Here is a 27,658-nt window from a genome sequence, read left to right as displayed (position 1 = left end):
TAATATTATTTTAATGGACAGGTCAACATTTACTGTGCCAACAGTGCACTCCATTTGCCATGTAGGATAGTTATGTTAAGTGAGTAACGGTAGGGACTAAAATGGAATGCTATTTTTTTTTTTTTTCATTTAGGGATTAAAAGTGATAAAATAAAAAAGTAAGGGCAAAACAGGAATAGAGTCAAAATATAAGGATGAAAAAAGTATTTCTGCCATTTAAATTTTGAATATTTTTATTGCAAACTTTATAATATATCAATTAAATTACATGACTCTTTTTCTAAAAAAAAAAAAAAAAAAAAAGATTCTTGACCATGCTAATTGAGTTGAACATGTTAATTAAGATGCGCGTTGTGCGTCTTTGTCTTGGCTTTCATCTCTTGAGTTGGACGTGTTAATTATGATGCGCGTTGTAAGTCTTTGTCTTGGCTTTCATCTCTTGAGTTGAACTTGTTAATTAAAGTTGCACGTTGTGTCTTTGTCATGGCATCATCTCCAATTCCCCTGGGGGACTTTTTAATAACGATGTGCTAAGTGGCACAATTTGTGCCCAACTTGCTCATGTGACAAGTTGTGACACAAGGTTGTATAATATAATGCGGTAAGTTGTAAATGGTAGAAGGGTGTCTCCACATGGACCCCCCATCACCCCTCTACTACTCAACTTGCCATGTGGGCAAGTTGTGGCACAAGTTGTGCCACTTTATATGACACTAGCTTAACTCTTTAATAACTATAGCTACCTGCCTCGGGAAAATAAAGGACATTCATGGTTATAAATAGTGAAAGTCAATGAAGGAATGATATTCAAAGTTCTTCTGTCAAACCTTACTAAATTCTATAGTTACGTAAGTGTGATCCCTGCTAATGCAATTAGGTAAGTTTTTGGTTGTCTTATACTAAAATTCAATAAATAATGCTATGGTACCTTTAGGCTTTAACATTCTCCGAGATGAATTGATATCTTAGACTTGATTATAAAAAAATAATTATAAAGTCCAACTAATAAGTTGAAGTTTTATTATGTATATAAAAAAATTATAAAATTAAAAAGCATAATTAATAAATAAAAGGAAGCTACCTCCAAGACTTCAGTATATATGGCTATATAAGAAGTTCAATACCAGCCACAACCTATACTCTTCATAAGAAAAATCATGAATCCCGCTAAAGAGTTATTGAATACATTATTTCTTCTCTCCCTTGTTTTCCAAAATTGCGTTTCCCTTGACATCATAACACCCAACCAACCCATCAAGGATGGTCAAATTCTAGTCTCAAACAAAAAAACCTTTGCACTTGGGTTTTTTAGACTCGGCAATTCCTACCGCCGCTACGTTGGAATTTGGTATTACCAAATTACCGAACAAACCATTGTGTGGGTTGCAAATAGAGACCATCCTCTCAATGATACCTCTGGGGTCCTCTCCATCAACGGTCATGGAAATCTTGTACTCCACACCCAAAACCAAACCATTCCCATTTGGTCCACCAATGTTTCTTTTTTTGTCTCATCCACAAATAATTCTATGGCTAAGCTTTTAGATATAGGAAATCTTGTTTTGATTCAACAAGACAGGCAACGTGTTGCATGGCAAAGTTTTGATTATCCCACCGATACTGTGCTTCCGTTTATGAAACTTGGGTTGGATCGGCGGACCGGGTTGAATCGGTTCCTAACATCTTGGAAGTCCAAAGATGACCCAGGAACTGGCAACTGCTCATGTCGAATTATTCCAATTGGGTACCCTCAGATGTACTTATATAGGGGTCGAACTCTATTATGGCGTATTGGATCTTGGACCGGCTTAAGATGGAGTGGAATACCTAGAATGTCAGCAGATATAACCTTTAACAATAGCTTTGTGAATAATCAGGATGAAATCACCATTATGTCTAGTCCAGTTAACCTCGAGTTTCTCTCTAAAGCAGTGCTAGATGAATCAGGAATACTGCAGTGGTCCTCCTGGCACAACACTAGATGGGTCGAATACTGGTCTGCCCCGCAAGAGTTTTGCGATAAGTATTTGAGTTGCGGTCCAAATAGTTATTGTAACCCATACAATGGGGTCAAGTTCGAGTGCACATGTTTTCCCGGGTTTGAACCGAAGTCATCTCGTGATTGGTACTTAAGAGATGGGTCAGGTGGTTGCCTACGGAAGAAGCAAGGAGTGTCCATATGCAATGACGGAGAAGGGTTCGTGAAAGTGGAACATCTGAAGGTGCCAGATACTTTAATAGCGCACGTGAACATAAGTTTGAGTTTGAAAGAGTGTGAGCAAGAGTGTCTTAAGAATTGTTCTTGTACTGCTTATGCAAGTACAGATGAGAGAGAGGAAAGGATTGGATGCTTGACATGGCATGGGGACTTGGTGGACTCAAGAATATATTCGGATGCAGGACAAGATTTATACATACGTGTAGATGCGGTTATACGAGGTACTCTTTGGTTCTTTATAGTGTTTAATCTACTAGTCTTTTTTTTAACTTCACGTTGATTCTCAAATATATATATTTATGTTATATTTTTTAATTTCCTTTAAAATTAATGCCTAATGCTAGTGATGTAAAATTTTGTGCTCTAGAGTTTTAATCTTTTTTATTTAATAAGGTGAATAGAATATAGATGCTGCCCTTTTTGACCACCACCTAACAAGAGCAATGAAAACATTGAAAAGTCCATACAACCCAAATTGTTTGTTGTCATATGTACTATAAATATAGTTAAAAGTCCAAACCTTTTGTGTTATTTAGTCAAAGTTCATGTCTATTCTGTTATTTTAGTAGGAATTGTAGTAAGAATAATTCAACATGTATTTTTCGCTCTACTACTGTCATATCAAGGCTGTCAACCATCTGCTCGGACTAATGTAACAGTCGTGCAACCTAAACTTCAACTGATTCGATTACCATGATGGTCGATGGTGGTTCTGGGAGATGAAGATCTAACAAAGTTGATTCGAGTTCTTCAGAAAAATTTGACAAAAACCCCTCTCTTCCACCCTTTTCCGAAGAGTTCTTCGTCTAGATTAGGTGGAGAACATGAGATCTCCAATGAAGATCCGCAGGAATCTCGATATTTGCCCCCTCTCTTAGTTTCGACCGAACCTGATTTGGCTTGTTGAAAATCCAACTTGATCCGATCTATTGATGCTTTCAGTTGATGACAGGATTCTGTTCTACAACCAATGGGAATCGAGTTAAGTTAGGTTGAACCCAAACCCAACTCGACCAGACTTGTGTACACCCCTAAGTCATATTGTTGAAAATGATTATTGCTATTTGAAATAGATCCATTTTCTAACTCAAATTAATTATTACAAACTCAAAGGAGTATTTTGTTTCATATCATTTAAATTATGTGACACTTTGTATCCTATGACTGTCGAATGCTAGAAATAAAATTTTATTTGTGAAATAGATTTTGTACCCTTTAATAAATAGGTTCAATGTTGTGTACCCCTAATATTATCTTATTCTTTCTAACATGGTGCCAAGTTTATGTCACAGTGCCTTTCCTAACATGGTATGAAAGTTCTGTCTCTACGGCCTTTACTAATCCCTAGCATTCGATGTCAATGCGTTGAGAATTTCAACTAAATCTCCATCGTCAAAATTCATAATAAAAATTTAACAGCATAATTAATGGAGAATTAAATTACAAATATTATTATTTTTATTAAAATACCCCCACACTTAGTTACATTAATAGGGGAGGGGGATTGGAAGATTAGGAGTCTGTTTGGTAAGAGATTTCTAGTAATGTTGTTTAAGTATTGTGGAAATATGTTTACTGTTGTTTAAACAACGAAAATTGTTGTTTAAACAACGGTACCAAACAAACTCTAGTTTTCCTTATAAAGGAGAGCTCTTGCCATTTGACATTGTTTTGGGGAAAAAAAAAAAGGTTTGTGGTTTGGTCTGGTTGTTTTTTTTTTTTTCAATAGGAGAATCACATATGGCACTCAACATTGTTGTTGTAAAGATAGGTTTGTGGTTTTTGTTTAGGTTTTCTTTTTTATAAGTTTTCTTCTTCAAAAGAGAATCAACTATTTTCCCTTCATCTCTACTTTCCTTTTCCTGTAAAACTGCATCAATGGTGACTATTTATGTTCAATTAACTTATCAAATTTATGATGCTATTATGAATAACATTTCTTTTTCTTTTTTCCCCCTCAGCTAAATATGCCAAGAAAAATTTTCTTACCAGAAAAAAGAGGATGTTGGCAATTCTGGGAGTTTCCGTTGCTGTATTGTTTCTTCTTGTGGTCTTGGTCGTGTATTGGTTGTTAATGAGGAAGAAAATAAGTAAGAAAAGTTTTTACTCTCGTTTGTTTATAAGTAAGAAAATATGTCTAAGAGTTTTTAAAAGAATGGGTGGAATACGTAAATCACGAAAGAATTGAATAAAATGGAATTAAAAAATGGTATGCCTCAATAAGTGTAAGTAGGATTCAGAATGGATATCCTAAATTCCTCATTTTTTGAAAGTTCTCTAATTTTCAAAATATGTGAAAAAAATTTCTCAGATTTTTAGAGTTAACAAGAAGACAAATAGGGGATTAATCTTTTTATTTATATAAATATAATGAATGAGTGTTTCTCCAAAAAAAAAAAAAAAACACGCATGAGATCACCATTGCAACCTGTCTTTTACTTACGCATTGCCAACCAAAATACTTGTTGGGAAAAGCTGCTTTATACATGGAACTGCCCGCAACTATAAGCTACAATGACTCAACTACCCTACCTATTAGGGCTCCTAACGACTGAAAACAAACTCTAACGTTGCAATAAGTAAAAGATAACAATAAGTCAATAACAATACAAAATACAAAATTCTAACTTTAATATAACAGTAGTATATTAGTAGGTAAACTCAAATACTAATGGCACCTATTATTTCACACACAACTTAGTTGTTGGCTCCTATTATTTCTCATCATCGCACTTTGATCTTCTAGTGCTACCTGTATGGACACAAACTACACACATACACGACCCCTTCATAGAAACCAACATGCTATGCACTCCTACAATTAGTCTAATGGACCTACAATCACAAATACATGTATGTATCACCACCCTGAGGACAAAATTAGGGATCAAAAACACCTTCAGGGTGTCAATTATGACACGGATATTTTTTCACCCTTTCCATGAATGGCCCAGTCAATTCCTGACATTAAGGATTTTCTCCAGCCCTATCAGCTGGCCTGAAGAATTTTCATCACCCATAAGCACTTGCCTCTTAGAAAAGTGCATTTTAACCAAGTGGGATCTCCTGTTAATCATAAACAGAAAATTATAATCTTCAATTTTTTATCTATTTCTTTCTTTTATTTTAGTGTGTTTCTCAACTTTATTAAATTAGGCTTTTGTGTGAGAATTTATAATTGGACAAATATGGTTACTAGCATTATCATTAACTTTTTTTATGATAGGGAAGAGGAATAGCTCATATTCATATAGCTCTGACTCCACTTTACCATACTTTGAAGACTCTCCAAGTAGAAGGGACCTCGATGGAACTAGAAGAAATTCAAATTTGCCATTATTTGATCTAAGAATCATTATTGCAGCTACTGATAACTTCTCTATTACTAACAAGCTTGGCCAAGGTGGTTTTGGCCCAGTTTACAAGGTAGTCTCATTGAACAAGTCCTAGAATTTACATAATTCAAGTGTGTTAATGCATTAGAAATCCCATCATGAATGTTTACGGTTATTCATTGGGTATGAATTCGTTATATAAAATTGGGCTTGCCCAAATAATTCACCAAGTTGAGTTTCTTTCAACATTTGTGCACTATGACAAAATGATATTTGGACTTTAATTACAGGGTTTGCTTCAAAATGGAATGGAAATTGCAGTAAAAAGACTATCAAAATGCTCTGGACAAGGAATAGAACAATTCAAAACTGAAGTTGCACTAATTGCTAAACTCCAACACAGGAACCTTGTGAGAATTTTAGGATGTTGCATTCACAAAGACGAGAAGATGTTGATCTATGAGTATTTGCCAAATAAAAGCTTGGATTCTTTCATTTTCAGTATGTCTTCTATTTCACATTAACTTATCTCATCGTTACTAGAAATGATCCTCCCATTAAAAACATATCAATTCCTAGTAGGAAGATTACATATGTAAGCAAGTAATCACAAATGCAATGCAATCTAATCCAAGTTCTCATTTCTTGATTTAGATGAAACAAAAAGGTCAAGTTTAGATTGGAGAAAGCGATTTGAGATTATTTGTGGAATTGCTCGAGGGATCTTATATCTTCACCAAGACTCAAGATTAAGAGTTATCCATAGAGATTTAAAGGCTAGCAATGTTCTACTTGACAATGCATTGAATCCAAAAATTTCAGATTTTGGTATGGCTAGAATTGTTGGAGGGGACCAAATTGAAGTTAATACAAACTGCGTCGTTGGAACATAGTAAGTGCGCTAAAAAACAAAGATATACTTTGTGTGCATCTGGCTCAACTTAAAAAGCCAGCTTATTTTACTATTCAACTTATTTTTATTACTATTTATGGGACTCACTGCACTTTTGGTACTATTCATGAGTCATACTATATTATTTTAGCTAACTTTTACTTTTATTTACAGTACTTTCAGCAAAAAATTTTCAATTTTAGTAAAATAAGCGGATTCCAAATAGACAATTTTTAAACAATTACTTGACTACTATTCTTATATCTAAGGAGAGTACAAACTACATGCCTTTGTAAGAAAAAATATTAAGAATATCTTTGTAATTTGTTTTCATATTTTGTTACTTCAAATGTCACATGTATTTTAGGGCCCAAAGGGCTATCTTTGATCATTTTATGTTGAGGCTCAACACCAACCTTTTCATTGTGCTATTGCAGTGGTTATATGTCACCTGAGTATGCAATGCAAGGATTATTTTCAATAAAGTCTGATGTATATAGCTTCGGGGTATTGCTACTAGAGATCATTTCTGGTAAAAAGAACAGTACTTATGATCATGAAGGTCCTTCCTCAAATTTGATTGGACATGTAAGTACATATGCAAACAATAACTACAAAATTAAGCCTATATTGTTGAGCTTAACATGAAAAATATCTTGTCTTCAGGTTTGGGACCTATGGAGAGAAGACAGTGCCTTTAAAATGGTTGACCGGTCACTAGATGAGACATACCCTAGTAATGAAGTTTCGAGATGCATTCAAATTGGGCTTTTGTGCGTGCAGGAACATGCAATAGACCGGCCAACCATGTCAACTGTTGTTTTTATGTTGGGTAATGACACACCTCTTCCTTCTCCAAAACAACCTGCATTTATTGTGAAGGGTACTTACAATGGTACTGACAAATCAACTAATAAAGCATCTAATTCTATAAATGAAATTACACTTTCTAGAATTGACGGTCGTTAAAACCCCATACTATTTGTAATAGTATACTAATACATTGTTATAAATTTCCAATAAATGATTGAGTTCCTCTAAGTCTACTCTACATTACAATTTTTTTTTTTGTGCATGATCAATTGAACATAATGTATATATTGTAAAATCATTACAAAAAAAAAAAAAAGGATAATTTATAATATTATAAAATATGGTATTGTCTAGAACTTGGATAAAATCCATCATTTAAAAATTCAGACCGGCCAGTTCAATCGGAAATCGGACACTAATGTCAATAACTGGTAAAAAATTAGTCAAAACCAGGAACTAGACCTAATATTTCTAGTTCTTTGACCATTCCCATTTTTAAATCATGATAAAATCGCTACATCTCCTTTAGCTTTTTCTATTATGTGCTTTCCAGAAATAATACACCAAAAGTTAACTGCATATATATGTTTCGTGGAGAAAATTTTATTGGTTTTTCAAACAATATAAATTTAACCATGGAGATTTAAAAGAGGAACGCTAAATGCATTATTACTATTATTATACTACTAATTAATTTGAATTTCAGGGTGTTTTAACCAAAACGGAACAATTTATGCCCATGGAAAGCACACAATTGAAGCAAGTTCTTAGATTTTAGATATAGAATTAATCAAATAATAACTTGACACCAAAGTAGTCGATTCCGTACCGTACTGGTCGGTATATACCGTACTGGCAAACATACCGGTACATGTAACCCCCCCTATTTTGTACCGGAAAAAATACCGGCTGTATCAGCCATGTATTAGCCGTACCGGCCAATTTCGGGCAATACCAGCCGGTACCGGGCGTACCGGCCGGTACAGAAAAAAGTTTTTTTTTTTTTTTTTTTAAGTTTTGCAATTTTTGAATTTTTGTTAGGGCAGAATGGTAACTTATTTGCATTAACTTATTAGTATTATTTGTTTTCTTAGCATGCAATGGTAACTTTTAAGCTTTTTATTTTTTATATTGTGTTTTTTTTTTCTTTTAATTGATACTAAAGTCTAAACCCATGAATAATTAGTTCTAAATTGAGAAAATGTTTTATGGTAAACTTTTATATTTATTATAATACACAGACACACACACAGATATATATGTGTGTGTATATATATATATATATTGTATTTATTTATAAATATAAAAAATAGCAGTAAACCCGAAACGGTACATCGGTATTGACCGATATCTGAAATATATCGTACTGCTGGCCAAACCGGTACATCCATCGGTACGATATTGACTCCCTTACTTGACATTTTTACCCGAAGTTCAACTGTTTGAGTGCCATCTTCCAAAATACATAAACTCTGTATCTATATTTTCTCTTGTCTTGACTCTTGAGGAAATTGAAAAGCGGCGCTAGAGAGAGTAGACATTTTGAATGAGTAATGAAACCCAATTCATAGGAAGCAACGGTGGAATACTTTTTTTTTTTTTGAGAGAATACTTTGATTCAGGCAACATCTAATTAGTATATGATATAATTAATTTTAAAAGGACAACGTTTTCAAAAAATAAATAAATAAATAAGACAATGTATATAAAACATTAAATAAAATATATTGCTTAGTATTTGTTGTTCCTTTGAACAATAATTGATAAATAAATTGGATTTCATTACATTCAACATATCATATAAATTATTAAAATTCACATAAATTAGATTTTAAAATTAGAAGATAGANCTGGCCAAACCGGTACATCCATCGGTATGATATTGACTCCCTTACTTGACATTTTTACCCGAAGTTCAACTGTTTGAGTGCCATCTTCAAAATACATAAACTCTGTATCTATATTTTCTCTTGTCTTGACTCTTGAGGAAATTGAAAAGCGGCGCGTAGAGAGAGTAATGACATTTGGTGGAAATAGAGAATACTTTGATTGGCAACATCTAATTAGTATATGATATAATTAATTTTAAAAGGACAACGTTTTCAAAAATAAATAAATAAATAAGACAATGTATATAAAACATTAAATAAAATATATTGCTTAGTATTTGTTGTTCCTTTGAACAATAATTGATAAATAAATTGGATTTCATTACATTCAACATATCATATAAATTATTAAAATTCACATAAATTAGATTTTAAAATTAGAAGATAGTGGAGAGACGTTACCTTGATGATATTTTACGTAATCTCACAACAACGGTTCTCAAGGTTCCAGTCCAAGCTTGAGAATTAAAAAAAAAAAAAAATTATCTACCTTCTACAGGCTTACAGAAGTAGATCTCCATTATTGTAGCTTCAAACATGCTGTTAAACATTGAGACTTGAGATTATATCATAGTTTCTTCTCATTCTTCTTCTCTATATTACTCTCTCTTGTTCTTTCTCTGACTTAGTATTCTTCATTTTCTCTTTTCTCTTGTTATTTCTGCGTTTTTGCCTTCTCTGTCTTCCTCTCTTCTATTGTTATTTCTTGGTTTTGCCTTCTCATATACTCAACCTGACTGTCAACCACAGCCTTTATTCTTGGGCTTCGATTTTAATCCAGTGGACAAAACAGTGTTTTCCTTTCTCACTTTCTAGGCTTCTAGCTTTAAAATTTCATGGGGGGAATGGGTAGAGCACCAGAGCCTTGGGTCTCTCAACAAAAGACAAAAGTTGAGTGGTAGACAAACCAATAGGCAATAGCCACTGCCGCCACTGTTCAAGTTTAGTTTTTTTTTTTTTTTTTTTTGGGTAGAAAAATCGGAAATGTCTATTAACTTTTTTTTTTTTTTTTCCAATTAATTTCATGGGAAATGTCAATTAACTTTTATATTGGATTTCATAAAATAAAATAAAATAAAGTTTATAAACAGTCAAATATTTGGAACTATTTTAGTTCATTTTTCAATTTTTATTAATTTAATATATTTATTTATATTTTAATTAATTATTAAATTAATTATGACGTCATTACGGTTCTACTGCAGTTCGATTTCGGTCTAACCTTAAAAATCTTGAACCTCTCTCTTTTACGGTTCATTGAACGATCTAGTTCTAAAAACCATGATAATAAGAAGTAATTTATTATCAATTCATACACATATTTAGATGGCGGGGTTGAGATGTAGACCAAGTCATTATCTTGAGACGATACACATGTCTATGGGATTTTCGGTATAGTAAACTAAACATTGTGCGTGCCGCTCCTGTAATACAACAACCCACTACCTTCACTAATTATCCTTCAAGCCTATACTACTTGTAAGATAGGAAGCTCTCAATAGTACTTTTCTTTTACTCAAAAACATATTGTTTACTTTTCTTTTACCAGAAATATATTGTATAGAAAGTATGGTTGTATACATAAAAAAAAAGTATAAAAGAAAGTTTTGATCATTAGATTTATGTAATCTATTTTAGGCAAGCTCTCAAATAAAGTTGGCTTACCGAGTGAGATGGCTAGAGAGAAAATTATATATTTATATTTCACCTCAGCTGACCATGACCAAAAAAAAAAAAATTATATATATTTTTTTTAGTTAAGTGGGAAACTTTATAGCATTGCTTTGTGGTCCGAATAAGTTCGATGACATTAATGCCATAGCTTCTTGTCATATATCATATGACTAGACGTATATGGAAAATTGACATTTGAAAGGAAATGCTTTAATGTATTTGGTAAGGAAATATTGCCATATACATTAAGGGCCTGTTTAGATAGGCTATTCATAAAAGTGTGTTTTAAAAACGATCATTTTTAAAATGCGCGTTTTAAAAATATCATTTTAAAAACCACAGATAAACGTTTGGTAAAAATGTGAAAATATGCGTTTTTGTTTTTAAAGCTACATTGAGTGTTTAGATAAGCTGTTTTAAAAATGACTGTTTGAAGTGTAAATTCCAAAAAAGGACTTAACTATTTTGTTAAGGTTATTTTGTCATTTTTCCTTTAATCAGTGTTTTTTTTTAATTATTATTGAAAATATGTAATTAAGCCTAACAATTATATTAATAATAATAACAATAATGATGTTGTCGTTGTTGGAATCATGGAGAGAAATTTATATAATTTAAAATTGAAAAAAAAAAACCATCAAGAGGAAGATATTAAAATGATTAGGAAAATAATTATATTAAAATAATTACTAAAAAAAATAAGCAGAGCTAATTGGTATAACTCAAGGGAATTAAACAAGTATTAAAGTAAATTTAAGATCATGAAATAAGTAGACTAGTAGAGCTCATCAAAGTCATTCACAAAGAGTTGAGACTTGAAAGTAGAGGTAGATAATGTTATCATTAAGTCATCCATTTTTTTTAAGATAAACAAGTTTTGGCCCAAAGGAATAGGAACAGTAGTGACCTCCACTTCATGAGGCAAAGGTCCCTAACTAATTATGCTACTCCCTTCGGGTTGTTATTAAGTCATCCATATAGTTTCAAAAAAGTGAGTATTCCCCATCAAAAAAAAAAAAAGTGAGTATTCAAGGTTGTCATTTTTTTTTTATCAACCTCCTCAAAGAATCTATACTTCTACCAACAATGGTAAAGTTTTTTTCCCAAAATCTCTTAGCAGCAATGAGCCAATAACGATCATTGTAGAAAAATATCTGATACTATTTAACTAATGTACAGAATATATAGTTTATTATAGTATATATATTTTTGATAACCAGTATATATATATACACTATTGTACTTTTATTTTTATTTTTTTGAGTTAAAGAGTAGTATTATAACACAGTTGAAGGGAATAAAAAATACACCATCTATAGGCCACGTGAGTGACATGACCATTTGGATGGGTAAAGAGTGAACTTGAAGACTTGTCTTTCTCACTTCCCATCACTGACCACAAGTTTCAAAATTTTGCATTGAGATTCACAGCCGGATAAAACAAAGAAAAAGAAAAAGTGAGGGAGAAGGGACTTGCTAGAAGTAAAAGAAGGAGAAGAAGTTCATGAGGTAGCATCAGGGAAATGAGAAGAAGTAACAGCTTGATTGATCTGCAACGACAGGTGAATTTTTTTTTTCAAAGATTCACAAAAGCCTCAACTGCTTCTTTGATTTTTATTCTTTTTCAAAGACCTTCAATTTCTTAGAAATCCGGTATCCAAAATTTGATATTCTCTCCGATATTTCTAGAATGATTCTTGTACCGGCCAAGGTTCTGTTACGGTATACATGGGGGAAGGGATAAAATTGGTATTTCCTTTCATATTTGCGCTATTTTTATTTTTTGAAGAAAAAAATAGCGGTTAGCCCATCTGCGCCTCTGAAAATGCAAAGCTTTGCAGTGTTTTGTAAACGTGAAAAATCTAGATTTTGAAAACACAAACGTGCTGATTTTGTGAAGCCAAACGATTTGGCAAATCACGTTTTGTCTAAAACGCTCGTTAAGGTTTTATAAACAGCCTATCCAAACAGGCTCTAAGTCACTAACATTACCACTGCACACCCTTGGGACATGTTTGGTAGATTGTAATAGACACTGTAATGTAATAGTTATTTCTATGGTTTAGTTATTTTTTATTTTTTTGAGTTAAAGAGTAGTATTATAACACAGTTGAAGGGAATAAAAAATACACCATCTATAGGCCACGTGAGTGACATGACCATTTGGATGGGTAAAGAGTGAACTTGAAGACTTGTCTTTCTCACTTCCCATCACTGACCACAAGTTTCAAAATTTTGCATTGAGATTCACAGCCGGATAAAACAAAGAAAAAGAAAAAGTGAGGGAGAAGGGACTTGCTAGAAGTAAAAGAAGGAGAAGAAGTTCATGAGGTAGCATCAGGGAAATGAGAAGAAGTAACAGCTTGATTGATCTGCAACGACAGGTGAATTTTTTTTTTCAAAGATTCACAAAAGCCTCAACTGCTTCTTTGATTTTTATTCTTTTTCAAAGACCTTCAATTTCTTAGAAATCCGGTATCCAAAATTTGATATTCTCTCCGATATTTCTAGAATGATTCTTGTACCGGCCAAGGTTCTGTTACGGTATACATGGGGGAAGGGATAAAATTGGTATTTCCTTTCATATTTGCGCTATTTTTATTTTTTGAAGAAAAAAATAGCGGTTAGCCCATCTGCGCCTCTGAAAATGCAAAGCTTTGCAGTGTTTTGTAAACGTGAAAAATCTAGATTTTGAAAACACAAACGTGCTGATTTTGTGAAGCCAAACGATTTGGCAAATCACGTTTTGTCTAAAACGCTCGTTAAGGTTTTATAAACAGCCTATCCAAACAGGCTCTAAGTCACTAACATTACCACTGCACACCCTTGGGACATGTTTGGTAGATTGTAATAGACACTGTAATGTAATAGTTATTTCTATGGTTTAGTTATTCTTTAGTTTGGTTATGTTTTTATTATAAGAAATAATCATTCTTTATGAATAGATATTTTTCAAAATGAGGAATAACTATTCATCTTTAAAATGTTGTATTAGTTATTCCTTAGTAAGAGCAATAATTTCAAGATTTAATATACAATTATAAAACTAAAAAATCATAAAAAATAACACATATCTTTCTTAAATTTAAAAATAATAATTTTTAAGGAGATATAATTGTATGAGTAAGAAATTTCCAGAAATAAATGTTAAGTTTCATTATAATATTATAACTCACAACCAACTAATGAATATATTTAGTTATTACATTATAACACATTTTATTCCTAGTAATAAGGATTACAATTCCTATCATAATCCTCATTCAATATACCAAACGTACCCTTGGTACGATGGTCACTTCACAAATATAAGTGCTTGTGTAGTATGTGGGGCAAGGGCCAGGGTTCAAGTCTTCAAGAGGGAGTTTCACACACATATACACTTAGGGTATGTTTGGTATATTGTAATAGCTCTTGTAATGGAATAGGAATAGTTATTCATGTGTAATAATAATTCGGTCATTTGGTTGCGTATTTATTATATAGATTAATTATTATATTGGAATAACTATTCTTTAAATTGAAGAATAGTTATTCCTCTTTAAAATAGATGTAATAATTATTCCTTAGTGCATATAATAGGTTTTAAAATTAATATATTTCAAAAAATATAAAGTTTTCTTATACATCATCTTTTACAAGTTTTCCATATGTAATAACCAAACCTATTAATAGTAATAGTTATTTCATTACAACGTTTTCCATTCGAAATAATAAAGATTACTATTCTTCTCATTAAAAAAAAAAAAAATTACTATTCTTAATGCAATCTACAGTTAGTATATTAAACGTACCCTTAGATTAAGTTAGAGTAGAATTTTATCTTATAAAAAAAAAAGTCACTAACATTTATTTAGTTAATAGTATTAATTATATCAGCCAACTCATAATAGAAGGTTTTTATTTTCAAAAATAAAGTTTGACATAAAGAGAATAAAATTGACAATTATTTGAATTTATTAGCATTATATTTAAATTTCAGTTGTGTAACAAAGAAACTCATGATATAGCCATCAACGTAACAATTACGGTAAAAAGAAAATTTAATAAAATTTAATATTTTTATCAAAATAATCCAACAGTTTTTTTTTTTTTTTATATCAACCATTCAATGTTTGTTTCAAAATCAGAAAAAGTTGAAGAACTGCAAAATCGCAGTTTTGCAAATATTCGTTCACTTTGAATTTGATTCAATACATACTATTTTTTGGTAAAAAGCTTTTTTTTTTTTTTTAGAGACATTGTTTTATACATAGTTATCAAAACCGTATTGGAAGTTGACCTGATTAAAGAATTGGTTAATTGGTTGAAGTGTAGTAGGTTTAGTAATTAATTAAATTATAATTATAAAAATCAACTTAAATAAAATAAAATACTCCATTTAGGTAAATTAACAAATTATAAAAAATTACATCACATGACATAAAGTTAGAGAGTATAAAAAAATAAACACATCATTCACATAAACCATCTAATAATCAAGTTATATAGTCTAAAAGTCTTAAAAGAACATATCTCATAGAAATTCAAAATAAATTTTGATAATGGGTTATCACAACAAAATGGGGTTAGAGATTGGTGGCATGGGGAGAGGAAGAGAGACCAGCGGCATGTCGAGAGCCAGAGAGACTGATTTTTTGCTAAAAATTTTTAGCAATAGCAACCTAGGTAAACTAGGTTTTTTATGCTTTGGGATCTAAAATTTAATGCTCTAATACTACACAAAATGGCATTGTCCAGACCTTGTGATGAAATAACTACCATCTCCTTTTTGGTTTTTCCATCAAGCGCTTTCTAGATAGTAAATACCAAAAGTTCATTGCGAAATATATGTACCATGGGGATAACTTGAAAGTTGAAACTTCATTGGCATTCCAAACTAGATATCGAAATTGACAAAGTTCTTTATTTTATGAGAGAAAATTTACAAAGTTTAACCATAAGGATTTAAAAGAGGAACACTAAATGCATTATACCACTATTAATTTGGATTTCAGGGTGTTACAATCAAAAGGAAACCATTAATTTTATGAATCATGCAAAGCCTATTGATATCTTCTGGTATGGTTGATATATAACTTTTTTTTTTTAAATTCAATAATTTGGTGGAAGAATTTGAACCATAGATGTATTCATTGCAATCGGAAAATACATAAACTCTTTGTCACAGTTTTCTCTTGTCTTAACTCTTGAGGAGAAAGTCAAGCATCATAAAAGAAAAAACTCTTGAGGATGAAAAAAAGGAGTCCAAATCTTCTGTCCCACACTTCCTGCTCCACTATATACTCCACAAATAAAAACATACCACATGTACATTTAATTTATTAAATGCTAAAGTTATGCATCTATTATTTCAATTTCTTAAAATAAATAAATAAATAACCCATCATATTTAGGTAATTGAAATAATAGAATGCATAAATTTAGCATTTAATAAATTAGATGTACATGTGACATGTTTTTATTTGCAGAGTATATAGTGGAGCAGGAAGTGTGGGACAGAAGATTTGGACTCATAACTGATACCCTTTTTTTCAAGTCCAAATCTTCTGTCCCACACTTCCTGCTCCACTATATACTCCGCAAATAAAAACATGCCACATGTACATCTAATTTATTAAATGCTAAATTTATACATTCTATTATTTCAATTACCTAAATATGATGGGTTATTTATTTATTTATTTTAAGAAATTAAAATAATAGAATGCATAAATTTAGCATTTAATAAATTAAATGTACATGTGACATGTTTTTATTTGTGGAATATATAGTGGAGCAAAAAGTGTGGGACAGAAAATTTGGACTCATCAATTATGGGCTTAGATACCAAACTCATCACATGTCTCCATTGCAATAGGAAAATACATAAACTCTTTGTCACAGTTTTCTCGTCTTAACTCTGGAGGAGAAAGTCAAGCATCATAAAAGAAAAAACAACTGTCTTGACTCTTGAGGAGGAAAAAAAAAGGTATCAGTTATGGGCTTAGATACCAAGCTCATCGCCCAAATACAAATGTAGCCTGCTTCCCAAGCTCATCATCAAGAAAATGGGCTAAGACACCAAAAATGGGCTTTTAAGTCGTGCCACTGTACCATACGCGTAATCACGTACAGCACTATTTCACTGTGCGCCGCTACCTTAGGTCACTTTCAAGTAACCGTTAACTTTTATATGCTCGCTTTCTTTAACTCTCATTAACATTTAACCCTAACCTCTAAACTCTCACCGCTCCAACTACAGTCACTTCCAGTGATGTCTAACCTTCCTATAGATATAATCACCAACATACTCTCCCGATTACCTGTGAAATCTCTGGTACGCTTTCTCTGTGTTTCAAACCGATGGTACATCGTAATCAATGGTCAAGCTTTCATCAAGCTGCACCTCCATCGCTCTATCGAGTCCAAAACAGATCGCACTCTCATTGTCCAGGAACAAAACGCTTGTATTCCCTTTGATTACTTCTCTTTCAGTTTCCATGACGAGAATTGCTTCGGCAAGCCTTTGGAAATTTACCAGCCACTGCATTGTTCAAATGTGTCTACCGACATCTTGAGTTGTTGCGATGGTTTGGTTTGCCTTTATAATCAATGGGGCGAAGAGATTGCGATTTTGAATCCATTGATAAGGAAGTATAGGAAATTTCCTAGCGAGCCAATTTAGAAACCTTCTGGTTTTTCAAATTCTTGGCCTATTAGTTTAGCATTCGGGTATGATAAGCATAATGACTATAAGGTTTTGAGGGTTGTAAGATTTTTTAATATGGATAAGCCTGGAAAGGAGTTTGAAGTTAAGGTATGTAGTCTTAGGTTACAGTGTTGGAAAAAAAATTGAAGATCAATGGCCAAACAAGGAATGGTCGATATGTTCTGACTCGGTGTTCTCGAATGGAGCTTTGAATTGGTTAGTGGCTGAGGAAGGGCAGAGTCCGGAGAATATTGTTGCTTTCGATCTTGCCACGGAGAAATTCCGGATCATTAGAACGCCACATAAAGCACCCACTTCTTGTGTGACATGTTTGGAAGTATTAGGACAGCTCTGTTTTATTGTAATCGTTGATGAGATGTATAATGATGTTTGGTTGATGAAAGAATATGGGGAAGAGAGTTCTTGGACTTGGATTTATAAAATTGAGCAAGGTGTTGTGGGTTCAACTTTTGAGTATTGCAAGCCTCTAATGCGTTCCAAGAATAATGGGAAGAAGATTCTGATGGAAGAGTCCTATAGGTATCGTACATATCCTATTTGGTATGACATAGAAAAGAAAATACGCAAGAGGTTTAAGATTCCTAAGCTTCCCGAGGTGTTTCAGACGGTGACTTGTGTTGGGAGTCTACTTTTGCTTGATGGTGATAATGTGATTGATCCGACGCTTGCTGGTCATAATGTAATTGATCCGGCACAGAAGAACAATTGGTAAAACAATGACAGTTTAATGAATTTTTTTTTTGTTTGCTTACTTTTCTTAGTCATGGTGTCATCATTTTTAGTTGCATAAATCTCTTTTAGTTAAGTGGTGGCTGTGAATGATAGGGGAGAATTAGGTGAAATTTTGTGTAGGACCTGAGATCGTTTGGATTTTAATGGCTCCTTCTCTTCCAATATAATTTTTTGATCATGTAATTTGTTAGGATAATTTTTTTAACTCATGAAAAATTTCATGTGGCAGATGCGACTTTGTCTATGCCAGGAATGAAAGCCCATTTGAACATCTTAATCCATTGGTGAAAGGAGTGATTTATTGATAAATGGAAAGCAAGAAGGATAAATAGATGATTGTGGCCTCTACTGTATCTCTCAAAGGTAATAAATACTGCTCTTTGATTTTGATTTGTTGTGTTAAATAGTCAAGTATGATCATTTCTACCTACGTATAAGAGAAGCTAGATCATTCTTCATGTCGTATAGAAAATTTAGTTGTTTTATCATCTTGCCAATGTTGTTATGAAACTTATGCAGTTAATTGTCCTAGTAGTGCTGCATACTAATATGACAATGTTTTTTTGGTGGAGGAATATAGTTAATTGGTTGTGTCATATGCTGTGAGTGGGTCTTATTGTGCCTAGATGCTTAGTGAATATAGTATTACATATTAATTGTGTGGTAGTTATTCACGACTGCATGCAGACTAGAGTTTTGCCTAGATGCTTAGTGAATATAGTATTACATATTAATTGTGTGGTAGTTATTCACGACTGCATGCAGACTAGAGTTTTCAAATTTAATGCTGATAGTTTCTTTTGATTAAGGGTGTTAGTACTAATTATAATTAGGAAACAACTATCAGCCTTCAGGCTACCATATTTTTGGCAATGAGTTTGTAGTTGATGCCTTGAGATTTATGACTGGTTTGCTTTCTTAAAATCCTACTGTATCTGTTTTCTAAATTGGGGAAGTGAATGACTTTTATTCAAAAGAGAAACATCTCAAGTCTCAATCCTGTACACAGGCAGTGTAGGTGGGTTGTTTTGAATATTGAGAATTGAACTTTCAAAGACATGCGGGAGATTGGGAGTTGGATTCTTTGTTGTCTTTTATGGAATTAATTTATTCTATCCCAAGAATGGGAGAAGTGGGTGATGTCATTGTTTTGAGTCCATATATGTATGAGTTGCTTACCAAATAAAATCAATTATAGGTGGCATCTTATAGAATTTCTTCCTAGCTTGTCTTTCTCCATTAAAGGTGGTGTTATAATTTTCAACTTTGATTTTGTTGTCTCTAAGTTGATAAAAACACAATTGTGATTTGGTGTTCTTAAGGGATTTCAAGTTATTATTATTATTTTGGGGATAAGTAGGATTTCAAGTTAATCTTGATAAGGGAAGATGGGAAAATTAAGGTTTTGAGTTCAATTCAATGCATTCAAAAAAATTTCATTAGTTCTTTTGTATATTTATTTTCAGAGTTATTAGCTTGTATATATGCTCTGTTCTTTTCTGACAATTTGATTATATATTTTTCTGTATGCATATGAGGACCCTAGCAATGAATAATAAAAATTGTATCCACATTTTCATAAAAATTTTAGGCTAAACAAGTAAGAGAAGCTATTAATGTCTTCGGTTGCATTTTTTCACCATTTTTCTTGAAATACCTTCTTATTGCGGCATGGTTCTTATGCTTCTATGGGTGGATGTTCATTAATTTTCTAAATTTTGGCTGGTATATCACTCTCCTACCCTCTCTTATATTTTTACAGCATGCTGGATAAAAGCTTTGGTTTTATAAAGAACTTGCTAGAGAGTATGCTGGTGGAGGAATGAGAATGGCTATCAATTGTATTCCTATATTATGGCTTGTATCTGCAAGTCTTTATTGTCTTTATTTTGTTTGATGGAGTCTTTTGTTCCCTGTCACCAAATCTGACTTTTAATCATCTAGTGGAGTTCCTAGTGTACAACTACAACTACAAGGTAAGGGTTTTCGGTTGGTATTGGAATTATAGCAAGTTAAGTTCAATTTTAATGTTTTTGCAACTTTTTGGTTTTCCCATCTTTAGAATGCGTCAAAATCGATTTCAATGCTGCTTGATATAAAGGAGGATTATTTTGTTATTTAACGATAGACATCATTTGGATGGAACTTAGAAAATAGGTCTTTGCGTAGAGGCTCAAGTTGTTGGTGTCAAAGTTGCTATATTTACAACTTTGACATCTTAATACAATGTGTGAGCACTAGGGGTGGCAAATTGGTGGGTTTGGGTGGGTTTGGGGTGGGCATAATTGGATTGGGCATATAAAACTCATTTACCCATTTAAAATCCATTTAATTAATTACTTTGAACCCAAATCCAACCCAACCCAATTATTATGGGTAAACCTCAACCCACCCAATTACCCAATTATCAAAATTACCAAAATGCCACTAAAGTGAAAATGACCAAAGTACTCTAAAATATTCAAAAATGACTAAAATACCCCAAAATATGAAAATTACTAAAATACCCTCCAAACCCCAAAAAATGACCAAAATAGCCCCGAAACCCAAAAAATGACCAAAATATCCCTAAAACCCAAAAAATGACCAAAATACCCCCGAACCCAAAAAATTACCAAAATACCTCCGAAACCCAAAAAAATGACCAAAATATCCCCGAAACCCAAAAAATGACCAAAATATCCCCCAAACCCAGAAAATTACCAAAATGCCCCTGATACCTAAAAAATTACCAAAATTCTCCCGAATCAAAAAAATGACCAAAATACAACACAAAATTACCAAAATACCCCCGAACCCAAAAATGACCAAAATACCCCCGAATCCAAAAAATGACCAAAATACCCCTGAATTCAGAAAATGACCAAAATACCCCCGCAACCCAAAAAAATTACCAAAATATTCATCCCACACTACTAAAAATTCGACATGAAAACAACTACTGACATAGTTGGCCGATCAATTGCATGTTCTTGCACACACAAAAGTCCAATTTGAATGCACCTCGAAACTTCATTAGTAGGGTATGTCTCAGCTAGTAATGGATCGACTATTTCCATGACTTTGCCTTCTTTCCACAAGTCCCAAACCTACCAAAAATATATTCATCATATTAGGCTAAATAAAACAATGCTAGTATTGCAAGCCATTGTCTGCACATCTACTTACATGCCCAATCAAATTAGATGACAGATCATCATGATAATAAGTATTGTTCTTTTTTGCAGTAATGATCTCTAGTAGCAACACCCCGAAACTAAATACATCAGACTTTATTGAAAATAGTCCTTGCATTGCATACTCTGGTGACATATAACCACTGCCATAAAACAATAAAAAAAGGAAAATATTAATCCTTGCTATTATTAAATAAAAAAGATCAAAGATGGCCCTTTGTGCACTAACATAACATATAACATTTGAAGTAGCACAAGATGTAAAAGTATTACTAAGATATTATTAGTATTTGCTTTAAAAGACCTATAGTATATAGCATCCTAGATATAATAATGATTGTCTAGTAATTCATTGGAAACTGTAAATATAATTTTTTGGGCACACTTACTATGTTCCAACAACACAATTTGTATTTTCTTCAATTTGGTCCCCTCTAAAGATTTTAGCCATACCAAAATCGGAAATTTTTGGATTCAATGCGGAGTCAAGTAGAACATTGCTGGCCTTTAAATCTCTATGTATAATTCTTAATCTTGAATCTTGATGAAGATACAAGATCCCTTGAGCAATTCCACAAATAATCTCAAATCGCTTTACCCAGTCTAACCATGACCTTTTGGTTTCATCTAAAACAAGAAAAGAGAATTTGGATTAGATTGCATTTGGGACTATTTATATAATATCAATACTAAAAATTGATACTTTTGTAATTTGGAGGACCATTTTGTCCTAATGATGCCAAAGTTTATGTGAAAAGAAGATGTACCAAAAATGAAAGAGTCCAAACTTTTGTTTGGCAAGTACTCATAAATTAACATCTTCTCTACTCCTTGAATGCAATAACCTAAAATTCTTACTAGGTTCCTATGTTGCAGTTTAGCAATTAGTGCAACTTCATTTTTGAACTGCTCTATTCCTTGTCCTGAGTATTTTGATAATCTTTTGACTGCTATTTCCATTTCATTTTGTAGCAAACCCTGAAATTAAAATTAAAATTTATTATGTCAGAGAAGGCCAACTTGGTGAATTACTTGGGAAAGCCCAATTTCACATAATGAAGTCCTGCTCTTTGAAATATGAATGCCCCTTACACATTCCAGATGGAATTTCTAATACATTGACACACATGAAATGAGATTAAGGATTTTTTGGGACTTTTTCGAAGAGCCTACCTTATATACTATGCCAAAACCACCTTTACCAAGCTTGTTAGCATCAGAGAAGTTATCTGTGGCTGCAATAATGGTTTCAAGATCAAAGATTGGAAAATTTGAATTTCTAGTTCCATCAAGTTCCTTTCTACTTGGAGAGTCTTCAAAATATGGTAAATTGGAGGCAACGGTATATGAATATGTGCTTTGCCTCTTCCCTGTCATAACATAAGTAACAACTCAGGTGGCCTTTATGGATGGTAAGACTCTTTTTTTTTTTTTTTTTTTCCAAAACAAACTCACACACAAATGAAAGGAAGAAAAATGTTGTTATAACACAAAGACACACCACAAACTCCACTTGATAAAAAATGTTTAACTAGTTTCAACTTTCAAACATGATTAATATAATTTTAATTAAGTGTGATGCGAGAGAAAATTTTTAGGTTTTTTGTGAACTTTAGAATCTTTAAATTGTGATAGTTGAGATATCCCGAAATTTTCAAATTCTCACAATGTTAGTAAGTGATCAGCCATAATTTGAATAATTCTCCATAATTTCTACCAATCATACACCACCTTAATGAAAATGAGGAAATATACTAAAAGAAAAAAACGAGACAAAGGAAAATAAGACGAAGAATTTAAGTTTATTATTTTCAGTTTATCATTGACTAGAAGTCCATTTGGTTCACTTTTATTAACTTCTAACTAGTTAAAAAACACTTTTCTAAGAGATAAGTGCTTCTAGGCTACGAAAATGCCTCGAGGCAGCTGATGGGACTAGAGAAAAATCATAAATGTTAGGGAATTGACACAGTCATTCGTCAAGTATTTAGTTGAAACTCGACAGAGGTAAAAAAATTATTCCTGCAGAATAATAAATGACGTCCTGAAGGTGTTTTGAATCTTTTGATCCCCAAATTTGGCAATAGAGTGGTGCATGATACTGCAAGTTCTGTGTTTGTGAAATTCAAGTATTTAGAAAGAAGAGCAGTGGCATTCGAAACTTATTGGATTAGAAGATTGTTGAGGATACTTTTGCACATCTATGGGTCTGTGAAAACTCATATATATATAATAAAAATAAAAAATTAGACAAATCCCAAAATGGTGCAGGGTGTTTCAAAAGCTGTTTACATTTGCTGCTTGTCACAAAACTAGTCTGGATCAAGGAATTGTGGAGCCTAATTAAAGCGACTACTAAGCTAAGTGGTGGCTATTTTTATATTTTGAATATTAATAAAATATTTATTTAACTTTTGATTTTTTTTTTTCATTTAAAATCTATTTTTTAAATGCAGAATTACAAATTATAACAAATCTATTATATAGTTGAACTACTATACAACTAAAATAAACACTATATATTAAGTGAAGGACCAAATACTAAAAAATTATGATTGAAAATTTTAATAAAATTATATAATTGATATCTCTAAATAAAATTTGAGTATAAATTTATTTACTAGTGGGAGATTAATGAGTTATTTCAACATTTCAATGAGGGAGATTAAATGAGTTTTACACTCTAAAACTGAGAAAAATGAATAGTCATTGCCACATCTAATGAAAAGATTTTTCTTAAACTAATTTTTCTTTCATTAAAAAAAAAAAAAAAAAGGGATAAATTGCAAATTACATCTCCAAAGTTTAGGGGTGATTGAATTTTACACCCTGAAAATTTAGAAGTTTGATTTTATCCCCTAATGTTTCAGAGTGTTTGAATTTTACATTCTGACGTTTTAGAATTTGAATTTTACCCCATATATTTTAGATGTGATTGGATTTTACTTCTTAAAATTTGAGAGTATTTGGCTTTTACACCCTAAAGTTTTAGAATTTTAGGGTGTAGCGGTCCTTTTTGTTGTATTGGGCTGGGCTGCCTCTTGTGGTAATAGGCCCAAATGTTCTGAGTAAGAGAGTTCAGACCAGTCCAACTGTAACTGAACTTAGTCCGGCTTGTGCGCAAATTATGCTTTGTCTGCCAGGAACAAGCTTACGGTAGGCATAGCTATTCTAGATGAGTTATGGCAAACAAACATGATAATAAAACAAAAAGAGAATACTTCGGTTTCTCAGTTAAAGTAAATTATTAATCCTTAATTAAAAAAGATAATCACAATAATGATAATTACTTTTATAAAGAAAGCAAGTTAATAAGTGGTCAGCACATGGATCAATCGAGAGAAGAATGAAATCAGAGCAAATCCAGTCTGCAGGACCAAGACCAGAAAGGGAAGAACGCTTCTTCTCAACGCAATCAACCTTCCAGGGAAAATCTTGCCGGGAAGTTAATTACTCTGAAGAAAACGGATCTGAATGGTTAGTGCCTGGAGGAAAACGCAGAGAGCAAGATTTTGAGAGAGAGAGAGTGAATCCACCTATTAGTGCATGCCCGCCGATCTAACTCTTTTTTTTTTTTTTTCTTTCTTCTTTCTTTTGTTTTTTATTTTTATTTATTTTTTTTTAGTTTTCCTCTTATCTTTTCTTTCTTTTCATTTACACTTATTTTCTATTTCGTGGTTCTTCAGAGACGATTCTTACTGTGATCTTTTTTTTTCCTCCCCTTTTTGGGCTTTTCTCCCCTTTTTGGGCACAGCAAGGGTCTCCTTTTATAATGCCTACCATGACCAGATTTTACTATTTTATCCCTCAACCACCTTTGTCTGGTCTGGGTGTACTTGCCGACCACCACTAGCCTGTCTGTGTGCCACTTCCCATTTCCAAACAAAGAAAAGCTATTTTATTTATTAGTCTGCCGTGACACCCTTTCCTGCCACAGTGTGGGTTCTCTCTCTCTCTATCCCTCATGGCATGCACCTAGTAGTTCCAACTCAACCTTGCTTCTTTTGGGTGGTATTTCATCTCAACAAGACGTATCCCCCAAAAGAGCCTGAGTAGAAATCGCAGAATAGGTTTTCCCCTCTCCCCACTGCCAAACCATGCCCTCTTACCTCTAACTCATAACCCCACCATATCCTATATTGGCTAGGTACAGACTGGTGGTGTCTGAGCCTTGCACATGCCTTCCTTTCATGTATGTCCAAAATCTGCCTGCTACTCATGTTTTCGCTGCAGTCTGGAGGCTTGCCTGCACAGTTTGCCATCCTTCTTTGACCTTTTATGTGGGTTGCTTTACGATTTCCCACTTCTGTTAGGGGCTGGGCTTTATATTTCTTTCAACCTATTTCTTGATTGTCATCATGTCCTGCCATATCACTCTATTATTCTTACTGTAATGACTCAATCCTGCTGGGCCTTTTCAGGCCTACTATTTATTCTTTCTCCAGTGGCTTAGCATGGCCATGAGTTTTCTTACTTGTGGGCTCATGTGCCCCTTTTGTTTTCTCTTGGGCATCCTTGGCCCGTTTGCTTTTATTGGGCTTCCTCGGCCCTTTTCCTAACTCTGTGTTCTCATGGGTTTTTACGAACTTCATTGGGCTTCCTCGGCCCAATTACCTTATACCCATCCTTGGGGTTCATGGGCCTACCATCAACCCCTTACTCTCTTTGCCTGCATTGCTTTGGGCCTACCGTGGTCCATTCGCACTTTTCTACATCATATACTGTCCATGGGTTTGTTATTTGTTATTTCTCTTTTTTCGGGCTCCTTTGAGCCCATTTGCTTCCTCAAGACCCATTTATTTATTTTATAAACCTATAATCTATTATTCCTGCCGCTTGGGTTTAATGGTTCTTTTTTCTATCTATTTGCCAACTTCTTTTCTGCTTGTGTTGTTAGGCTCACTCTTTCTTTTTGGCTTCCAAAATGACTATCAACATAGGGTATAAAATCCAAATACTCCCTAACTTTAAGGGGAAAAATCCAAAGTTTGAAACCTTAGAGTGTAAAATTCAAACCCTCCAAACTTTAGGGGGTAAAATTCGAAATTTGAAATTTCAGAGTATAAAATCCAAATACCCCCAAACTTTAGAGGTGCAATTTGTAATTTACCCAAAAACTACTTTGGGATAATCTCTATTGGTAAAAATATAGCAAGGCCTCTTTTCATTGGGGGCCTTAGAGCATCTCCAATAGATTAGCTAAATCTATTTTTTGGAGAACAAACCCCAAAAATCAGCTCCAACAAATTCTCTAAATGCAAAACTTTTCCTAAATTTTTTTGAAGTTGCTACAGTGCTTCTCTAGATATAGAAAACACTGTAGCAACTCCAAATGAGTTTTTCTACTTAAAAAAAAAATCATACAACTCAATAAAAACAACTCTTTCTCTCTCCTCTCACAATGGCTACAAACATTCACAACATCTACAAACACAACAATCCTTTCTCTTAAACATCTCTAAACTCAAGCACAATCAAAATGCAAACTCAAAAACACAATCTTAAATTTAATCAAATCATAACAATAAAAGCCAAAAAAAAAAAAAAAAAAACTTAAACATCTCTAAACTCAAGCATAATCAAAATGCAAACTCAAAAACACAATCTTAAATTTAATCAAATCATAACAATAAAAGCCAAAAAAGAAAATGTGCGCGCCCAAAACCGAAACCCCGTTGGGCTGGGCCTTGCTTGGGCTCACAACTTACTTGTATCGTGGGTTTGGATTTCCTACACTGGGTCGTTCTGAACGCCAAAGTCCAATGGAATCGCTCTCCTCTCCTCGGGGCTCTGAACCGCTTCCTCACTCTGTTTTCTCTCTTCTCCCTCCTCTCTTCCTCCTTTTTTCCCTTTTTTTTCCAACCCCTCTCTTCTCAAAACTTCCTGTATTTATAGTTCAGGAATGGCGAAGAGGTCATGATTATTTGCCAATAAGTGCAACAGGCGGTCCAGTATTATCGATCGTAAGTGGACAGTTAGGTAGTCATGGGAAGTGGTGAGGGTGGCGTTGGAACTTGGTTTCCACCTCCACGATGGTTCCCGGCCGCGGTGTCTTCCCGTGGCATGACCAATCTGGTACGGGGCGGGGTTTCCCGCGAGCTATGTTAAGACTCGGGGAGGGGTTTCTCCGAGAAGCAATGAAGAGGCAAAGCTTGGGCCCGTGGCAGGCGTGACTCGGGGGTGGGCCGCTTGGCAAAGGGAGATGGGCCTCACGGGC

The 27,658-nt window shown here is 33.3% G+C and overlaps 3 protein-coding genes across 4 annotated transcripts in view; 2 read left to right on the top strand and 1 right to left on the bottom strand.

Moving 5' to 3' along the window:
- Positions 1-1,157: 1,157 nt before the first annotated feature.
- LOC112037844 (G-type lectin S-receptor-like serine/threonine-protein kinase RKS1) lies at positions 1,158-7,414 on the top strand. Its single transcript, XM_065774704.1, has 7 exons — positions 1,158-2,439; positions 4,180-4,308; positions 5,445-5,644; positions 5,844-6,054; positions 6,208-6,445; positions 6,883-7,033; positions 7,112-7,414. The coding sequence occupies exons 1-7, from the start codon at positions 1,158-1,160 to the stop codon at positions 7,412-7,414; spliced, it is 2,514 nt and encodes an 837-aa protein (XP_065630776.1).
- Positions 7,415-17,077: 9,663 nt separating this feature from the next.
- Positions 17,078-18,245, top strand: LOC112037827 (F-box protein CPR1). Its single transcript, XM_024070655.1, has 2 exons — positions 17,078-17,457; positions 17,597-18,245. Exons 1-2 carry the CDS (start codon positions 17,078-17,080, stop codon positions 18,243-18,245), a joined length of 1,029 nt encoding a protein of 342 aa, XP_023926423.1.
- Positions 18,246-21,947: 3,702 nt separating this feature from the next.
- Positions 21,948-27,658, bottom strand: part of LOC112037826 (G-type lectin S-receptor-like serine/threonine-protein kinase RKS1) — a 15,977-nt gene continuing 10,266 nt past the window's right edge. Inside the window, exons 3-5 of one of the 2 annotated variants that reach the window (XM_065774724.1) lie at positions 22,615-22,811; positions 22,300-22,419; positions 21,948-22,068 (exon numbers count right to left, since the gene is read on the bottom strand). In XM_065774724.1, the coding sequence (XP_065630796.1) occupies positions 22,045-22,068; positions 22,300-22,419; positions 22,615-22,811 (341 nt within the window). In that variant the 3' untranslated portion in view covers positions 21,948-22,044. The remainder of the gene's footprint in view (positions 22,069-22,299; positions 22,420-22,614; positions 22,812-27,658) is intronic. The other variant, XM_065774725.1, reaches the window with a different exon arrangement.

The sequence above is a fragment of the Quercus suber genome, unplaced genomic scaffold (assembly GCF_002906115.3).
Source record: "Quercus suber isolate HL8 unplaced genomic scaffold, Cork oak 2.0 scaffold_97, whole genome shotgun sequence".
NCBI classification, from domain to species: Eukaryota; Viridiplantae; Streptophyta; class Magnoliopsida; order Fagales; family Fagaceae; genus Quercus; species Quercus suber.
Note: the sequence above shows the minus strand (reverse complement) of the source record. Positions and strands in the feature narration are given on the sequence as shown.

Excerpts from the sequence above, each read along its gene's own strand:
- LOC112037844 (XM_065774704.1), top strand. The coding sequence starts at position 1,158 with ATGAATCCCGCTAAAGAGTTATTGAATACATTATTTCTTCTCTCCCTT. Across the intron at positions 4,309-5,444 it reads GTTAATGAGGAAGAAAATAA|GGAAGAGGAATAGCTCATAT; the intron begins GTAAGAAAAGTT and ends TTTTTATGATAG. Across the intron at positions 6,055-6,207 it reads CTTGGATTCTTTCATTTTCA|ATGAAACAAAAAGGTCAAGT; the intron begins GTATGTCTTCTA and ends TTCTTGATTTAG.
- LOC112037827 (XM_024070655.1), top strand. The coding sequence starts at position 17,078 with ATGTCTAACCTTCCTATAGATATAATCACCAACATACTCTCCCGATTA. Across the intron at positions 17,458-17,596 it reads TTGAATCCATTGATAAGGAA|CCTGGAAAGGAGTTTGAAGT; the intron begins GTATAGGAAATT and ends AATATGGATAAG.